Raw genomic sequence first — 8,382 nt, 5'->3', positions numbered from 1 at the left:
TCGAACATGATGATTCGGTCTCTACAATATATAGCTGGCACTTAAAATTTTTAAAAGTATCATGTCCTAAATAAATTCACAAGTTCATAATTTAAATTCAAAATTTAAACATAGGTATCAGACATAATAAAATAGTACAACATTACAAAGTATATATTTGCAAACAAATTTAATCGCAACATAATATAATTGAATAAATTATAATAAATAACTTCATTGCCTACTAAATTTAATTTCAAAGAAGAAAAAATTATTTCAATGTTGGTATCTCTTTTTTTAATATCGAAATCATCTACAACAAAATCAACCGCATGCGAAACATTTTTATTTTTATTTTTATTTTTATTTTCTATTTTTATCTTTTATTTTTAATTTTTCATTAAAATAATTAAAATGATGTTTTTTAAGTTTTTAAAATAAAAAAAATTAAATATGCATTTAAACCACCGGTTCTGGAAAACCGCCGATTTTTCCGGTTTTATCGGTTTACACCGGTTCATACCGGTTCAATGGCATATCCGATCCAGCAATCGAACCAGACCGGTTGCCTGACCGGTTCCCGGTTCAACCGGTTCGGCCGATTCGGTCCGGTTTTTAAAACACTGATCTGATCAGGTCGTACTTGGTCCCTTAAAGTGCGCAAAGAAGATTAAAAATGAACCACTTTCAATAAAGCATTCTCCAAAGAGACGGAGATACATGCAAGGCCACTGTTAGTCGCTTATCTAATTTTTTAGCCAAAGAGATATTCTAAAGACGCAAATTCTTGAGATCTTCTTGAGCGGTTGAAAGAGATGTATTTGTAGTACATAGCGAAGTATGAGCAAAAGCTAGAGCTTTATCTTTCTTTTCCACTTCTTTCATTAGTAACTTTACATGATGAACTAAAAGCACCCAAGGCGTCACCCATCTCGGTAAGAGAAATAAAGGTCTTATTTACTTCTTGCTAGTACGTGTTACACTTAAGTGTCAAATTACGGACAGTGTCATGGCTTGGTAGCCCCCATAGTAGGTGTGTTTGTCACCGAACTGGGTCAACAATTGATTGTGTTCTTTACCTTTCAGTACTGTATGAAACTGTTTATATCTTGCCTGTGTTTTTCATGACAGACTTGATGTCTCGACATCCTATAGAACATTTGGGTCTGCAGCACCAGAATTTCAACTATCAAGTGAGTCATACACCTAAGCTAGTACAACAACCATCTTGCACAAATTAAGACCTTCATATGCTATGAGGCCTAGACTTTTCATAACCATATTTAATTAAAAAGGTTAGACCGCATGCCACAAAGAAAACCATTTCAATTTATCAAGATAATCTATTATAAATTAGAGTTGAATTATTATATTTATATGATCAAATTTTATAAAACGTCAAATTAAATACAAAAATAAACTTAATAATCTTATAAACTTATGAAAATAAGTTGATAACAACTTATGAATAATATCATAAGTTGTTTTCATAAGTTCCCTCAAACAAATAATCTCACAAATTATATTACAAAGTAAGTTTAGATAAGCTAATGCAAACAAATTTTTAATTTTATTGGTCTTGTTCATTGGTCTATTTAAACATTAATTAAATAACTTATTTATACATGTTCAAATGACATAGATTTTTAAGTAGGTTAACATGTCAACCTTAAGAAAAACTCAAAAATAAAATTAAACTTATGTCAAGTTACATGTGGAACTTACTCCTTAAAATTTCTAGCAGATCAAATTAAAACTTGAAAACACATATCGGTGGTTATGCTTAAGGGTGATAAACAGGTATGTCTGCCTCGTTAAGATCCGTTTTGCAAAAAAACGAAACGTGCAGGGCAGACTTTATTGAAGGTGCGGACTTAAACCTTGCCCCGCCGCATGAAAAATTAAGTGCGGAGCAAGGCGGGACCGTAGGCGTTGCACATTTTAAGTTTAAAAATTATAAAATTTTATTTAAATGTTTACGCCCGCAAAAATCTAGAAAAAAAATAGAACGGACCAGAACTAGCATATTAAAAAGTAAATTTAAAGCTTTAATTCATTCCGAAAAATTTCGAATAAAACAGACATGTTGGATCCATTTTATCATCTCTTTCTGTCTATTCTACGCTAAAAATAATAGGCAGATGATGCACTAGTTTTTTTCCCACACATATATCTATCTCAATTATAAGAGACAATACTTGCTAAGAAAGTATTATTGTGCATATAATAATAAATTGCAATATTCCTTTACCACGTTTCACTAGATCTTAGTCTAGTTATTTATACCTTAAAAACCATGTTTGCTTCCTTTCATTTTCATTAATTAATGATAGGAAAACGTACACGGATCTGATAAAGAAAAATAATAATAATGGTCCATAAAATTGTAAAGGTTGGTCTTTTTGGTCCTAAAATAATTTGCCATAAAGTAAAAAAGTCCGAATTAAATAAAGTCCGGAAATCAATTGATGTAGTATTTTTGTTTTAATGAAAAATATAGAGTACCCTATGATGTAGTGTAGTTGGTAAATTATATACTAGTATGTCATATATACACATGTTGAAACCGACTTTTTTTCATCAATAAATGAATTCTTAAGATTGTTTCTACATGTTCATTGATTGTAAGAGGAAAGTGGTAAAATTAAAGTCAAGCCATTAATGATTTATAAAGACTTGTACTAATTTTAAATTTATAATTTCTTTAACAATATATTGATTATAACTATTAAAACAAAATAAGTAAATTGATTAATTTTTTTTAACTTAAACCCTTAAACTAATACAAGAACAATATAATTAAAATATTAAATATACACACACTAAAATATTATAAATATGAATAGTCTGCAAATCCTATTGCAACTTACAAAAATCAATAATAATAGATTGAACGTCATTATCAGAGTTCTAACCCGTTGTGTATGTGAGTTAGTAATGATTATATTGTTTCGCCTAAAAGACAAAAACATAGTCTAAGAGACAAAAACATAGTGTGGACCATGAATTCTCAAAACCAATTTTCCACCTCAAAAACTTGCCTAGCCACACTCCACACACACTACATGTTATCTATTTTGTAGCTACTATCATTTGTTTGTTTCCCTAATTAATATTCAATAATTCATAATTCAAAACATGAACTGCATCAACAAATTTCCATTTCAAATGGTCCTTTAAGCCTAGTCACATTAATTATATTATTATTTTCAACTTCTTTAACTACTAGTACCACTTAATTTTAATCCTTCTTATCTTCACTTTTTCATTAGCAACAGTTTTAAACCACCTTCTGAATTATTGAACTTTTTTCCATTATCTTCTCTCAAACAATGGCTTCCATAACCTTTTTCATCCTCATATTCTACTTCTTGTTCAATCTAGTTTTTTCATCTAGTCAAGTTCCAATCAATGTAACCAAACACTTCTCCTTCAAAGATTTCACTTTCACCAACAACTCTAGATTAGTCCATGATGTAAAGCTTCTAGGAAGTGCAAGATTCTCAGATGAAAAAGGTTCACTTCAAATCCCAAATGAATCACAAGAAACAGGTATAAGACATCAAGCAGGTAGAGGTTTATATTCCTTCCCGATTCGTCTGTTAGATCCGATCACCAAAACTCCGGCTTCTTTTCAAACCACCTTCTCATTTCAGCTTAATAATTCAACTACTAGTGATTCTGATTTAACTGATAATGGTGGTGGAAGTGGACTTACCTTCATTATTGTACCTGATGAGTTCACAGTTGGAAGGCCGGGACCTTGGCTTGCTATGCTTAATGATGCTTGCGAGAGCGATTATAAAGCGGTTGCAGTTGAGATCGATACACGGATGAATCCTGAATTCGGTGATCCGAATGATAATCATGTTGGTATCAATTTAGGTAGTATAGTATCTACTAAAATTATCAATGTTTCTGATGTTGGTGTTTCGCTTAAAGATGGTTTTGTCCATCATGCTTGGATTGATTATGACGGTCCTCGAAGGAGAATGGACGTTCGTCTTGGACTTCCGAACGATGAAGTTTATCCTAGCAAGCCTATCTTCTCGGAGTTTATGGATCTTTCGCCTTATCTGAACGAGTATATGTTTGTAGGATTCTCGGCTTCGACGGGGAACCACACACAGATTCATAATATACTTTCTTGGAACTTTACTTCGACTAGTCAAGCTTCTCTTCGCTACCCTTCGTCTGAAACATGTCAAGGTAAGATCTTGCTTCAGAATACTACAGAAACAACAGAAGCTTCCGAGAAGTCTAATAGGAATAAAACTCCGCGAAGCTTTTTGATTTTTGTGGCTTCTGTAGTATTGGCTTTAGCTGTTTTAGCTGGTTTTTACTTTATCAGTAAGCATAGAAAAAGTGCTTCTAAATCGAAGACTTCGATAGAAGATGAGATTCATCGGCCAAGGCCTCCTAACAAACCGCGCAGATTCAGTTTTTCTGCACTTTCCTCTGCTACTAGATCATTCAGTGAGATAGAGATACTTGGAAGTGATATTAGAGGAGTATACTACAGAGGTAGGCTTGGTAGTAATGGAAGCCAGGTAGCTGTGAAAAGATTCTCAGCTCAGTTTCTCAGCACGCATGGATCGGATAAGAAGCGTTTGTTGAAAGAAATCAAAGTCATTAGCCATGTTCGTCACCCGAATTTACTTCCTATAAGAGGCTGGTGTCAGGACAACAATGAAATCATCGCCGTCTATGATTTTGTCCCTAACGGAAGCCTCGATAAATGGCTATTCGGAGCCGGAGTTCTTCCGTGGACGCGACGGTTCAAAGTCGTCAAAGACGTAGCTGACGGATTGAGTTTCTTGCACACTAAGCAACTAGCTCACAAGAACATGAAGTGCAGCAGTGTGTTTTTGGATGTTAGCTTCAGGGCTGTTTTGGGAGATTTCGGATTTATTCTAATGGGAGCAGAATCAAAACAGTTTGAATCGATAGTGTGTAATAGTGCCGATGTATTCGAGTTTGGCGTGATCGTGTTGGAAGTGATAGGTGGAAGGCCAAGGGTGGAGGAAGTAGAGGAAGGAAGATCAGAAGAGAGGAACTTATTGGATTTTGCATGGAACTTGCATGAAACAAATGAGAAAGTGAAGCTTGTTGATAGGAGGATGGGATCATTGATCAATTTGGAGCAAGCGATTCGTGTAATGGAAGTCGGTTTGCTTTGTACTTTGAATGAGAATAAAGGAAGACCTTCCATGGAAGAAGTTGTGGAGCTTCTTCATAACATGGAGAAGCCTCTTCCTGAGTTGCCAAAAACTAGACCTGTAGCTTTGTTTCCTTATAATAGTGCCAACACTGGGCTTTGCAATAATTACTCTTGCACTTTGAAGCTGTGATGATGATGTTACTGGAAGATGTTGATTTATGAATAAATATTGATTTTCCAAATGTAAGTGTTTTAGATTTTTGGTTGATGTGTGATTGTGTAGATAGGAGATGAATATTGTAATGCATTGTTATTCTTGGGGAAGTGTAAAGACAGGTTTTGTGAATATTGGTTAGTGCAGTAGAAAGGGTGATTGTGTTTTCAGTTTCAGTATTTGTTTTAGCATTTGTTTGGAAGCTTCACAGCCTCTATGGAGGATGTGTGATGACCCTTCTTGTTTTGTTATGTTGTAAATGAAATTTGGTTATTCTGGTAAACAAAGGGAAAGAAATCAGCTATATTCTTCTATTATTATATTTTATTGGAAAAATGAACCTAATTTGGATCCAAGCTAGCCTCTCTTTGAAAACATGGTAGACTTATCTCACTGAACAAAGAAAGAACTTCATAATCTCAATGGAGGTTTCCTTGGTTTTGATAACCATAAATCATAAAAACAAAAGACAGAGTGATCTACAAATACTAATAATTAGGAAATAATATATTTATTACTATTACATTAAACCAGAGTACTCAATAGCGCCCAATATCGGTGTTATCCCGTTATAGCAGAGCGGAAGCTAACAGCGCTATAGTAGAGCAGAGGCTGGGCGCTATGGAAAGAGTCTTAGCTGTGTAGAACACTATAGCAGCCACTATAGGATAAATAGTGGGACAGCAGAGCAGAGCAATTATCAGCCTGCTATCTCTTTCCACTCTAAAAAATCAAAATTATCCCACTTTGGGCTTGGCCGCTCCACGCCTCTATCCGAGAATGAGTTCTCTGCACTAATCACAATATTAATGAAATAGTTGTAGGCAGTCTCCACAATTGCAAAGATACTTTGTTTAACATCCATTCTGCTTTGCAAAGATGCTCTTATCCACGGTTTTCTATGGCTAGGGATTACCAACATAAAGCATGCAATACCAAGAATGAAACAAGGCTGGAATTAAATGACAGAGTTTAACACTTTTAGCATAATCCAAGCTGTAAAAGACAAAGATTGCCTATAGTTCTTATCTACACACACCAGCAACCACAAGCTGTAAAAGACAAATGTTCATTGACAAAAACAAGGTAACAATCATATGAAAGCCTTTTCAAATTTTTGGAGGCTTGGTGTAGATTAGTCAAGTTTAATCATAACAAATAGAGCCATAACTGTGTGATAACCCGTCTTGCACACCCTCAAAGACGGTCCTGAATCATACCATCGGTAACAAACTGAGATTCAAATTGTGATTCGAAAATCCTCTTTTCTGAACCATGAATCAATAATTTACCAATAAAAACAAGCAACATAGTAAACCTATAAGCTAATACATCATCTGCTAATCTCAAAAGAATTCAAGATTCATATGACAAAACAAAGAGGTTTGCGAAACTTTAATATAACATCGCAAAAGAATATTTTACTAGATTGAATCAAGATTCATCCTGATGAATTGAGACTCAAGATGAGATTCATGTCCAACATAGATACATATAAAACTATGGATCAAATTGGGTTACCAATGATTTTCATATGTATAGTAATATACCAACAACAATACATAAATTGAATTCTTCAACAAATTTGGTAGTAGTTTCAGCTCATAAAAAATGTATACATCAAGTATAAGAATTGGTCAAAGGATCAATTACAATATAAACAAAAATACACATCTCCCAAATCCCCTATAACACCCCAATAATAAAAAATGAGAAAAAGAATGGTCATGTTACCTAAACCCAAACCCAGAAGATTACACAAACACACAACAACATCCTCATAATTACAAAATTCCCCGGCGTCGAAACTAAAAAAACCCGAACAATACCGAAAACCCTAACACGATGAGCCACACAATGTGAACCAAAAGTAGAGCCTGACCAGGAAAATTCGCGGATCCACCATTCCCTACCTCACAGAAACCCAATTTAGCAACTTTCGCTCCGGCACACGCGGCTTCGGCGCAACCGCACCAGTATGTTACACCGTCGGCGCCGCAAACCGGATCCGTACGGAAGCATTTCGCCGGACAAGATGACGGCGTTGTTCCGGAACACATATTGTGTTCCTCGACGGTGGTGGCCGACGGTAACAGGAGAATGGATGATGATTCTTCGTGTTCTCGTTCTGCGGTTGTGAAGATGGGGAAGAGGATGCAGAGGGCGAAGAAGGTGAGAATGACGGTTCGATCGGAGAAATTCGCCATGAGTCCGGCGAATGAGCGAGCTACGGAGGCTCGCCGTGAGAATGAGGGATCAGGGAAGGGACGATTTCGGGAATTTGGGGAATTTAAGGGTTTGGGAATTGGAAATGGAATGAACCCTAATTGAGGAAATTTGGGGGTTTTGATGAAATGGGAGAGAGAGAAAGAATCTTCGTTGCCGTTGCAAAAGAAGAATGTGTCTTTTCATATTTAGAATGTGAAAATGTATTTACACCTAATTTTTAGAAGAAAAAAAATGAAAAAAAAAATGTGAAGCTTCTCTTTTTTGTATGGAAAAGTTCAAGAAAATAAATATACAAAAATATTTAATTGGAAAAAATAATTATGCTACGCGTTGGAACGTGTGGTGGTTGAAAGTTAGTTGTCTTGTGGAAGAAAAATACTAGGATGCCAACTGTATTATCATCTAATAAAGTCATGTAAAATTATTGGAACGAAATATTCATTCATTTAAAAAAGCATAGCTATGTTATTTCATACACCAAATTTTTGAAATCCATTCCTAATAGTGTATGGGTGATAAAATCAAACCCATCTATTAGAAAATTGTTAACCTAATCAAACTAAATTAAAATCGTAAAAAATTATATTTAACTCAAATGTGTTTGAGTCATTTTGCGCGGTTTAGTTTACGGTTTATATTTTACAAACTAAATCGAACCGAACCAAACTGTATTATGTTACAATTCAAACTTTATTTAACTTAGATTCAGCTCAAACTCAAACCTATTATATTTTAGTATTACTTAAGATTACGAATAATTTTCTTTTATTCACACTTAAGATTTAAATTTAAGTCTTCC

The 8,382-nt window shown here is 34.5% G+C and overlaps 2 protein-coding genes across 2 annotated transcripts; one reads left to right on the top strand and one right to left on the bottom strand.

Annotated features, from left to right (window-relative positions):
- Positions 1-3,168: 3,168 nt before the first annotated feature.
- Positions 3,169-5,668, top strand: LOC131635661 (L-type lectin-domain containing receptor kinase VIII.1-like). The gene has a single exon (XM_058906301.1). The coding sequence runs from the start codon at positions 3,312-3,314 to the stop codon at positions 5,328-5,330; it is 2,019 nt and encodes a 672-aa protein (XP_058762284.1). The 5' UTR covers positions 3,169-3,311; the 3' UTR covers positions 5,331-5,668.
- Positions 5,669-6,926: 1,258 nt separating this feature from the next.
- LOC131635663 (uncharacterized) lies at positions 6,927-7,809 on the bottom strand. The gene has a single exon (XM_058906302.1). The coding sequence runs from the start codon at positions 7,559-7,561 to the stop codon at positions 7,163-7,165; it is 399 nt and encodes a 132-aa protein (XP_058762285.1). The 5' UTR covers positions 7,562-7,809; the 3' UTR covers positions 6,927-7,162.
- Between the last annotated feature and the right edge of the window lie 573 nt (positions 7,810-8,382).

Source organism: Vicia villosa, unplaced genomic scaffold (assembly GCF_029867415.1).
Source record: "Vicia villosa cultivar HV-30 ecotype Madison, WI unplaced genomic scaffold, Vvil1.0 ctg.001530F_1_1, whole genome shotgun sequence".
NCBI lineage: Eukaryota > Viridiplantae > Streptophyta > Magnoliopsida > Fabales > Fabaceae > Vicia > Vicia villosa.
Note: the sequence above shows the minus strand (reverse complement) of the source record. Positions and strands in the feature narration are given on the sequence as shown.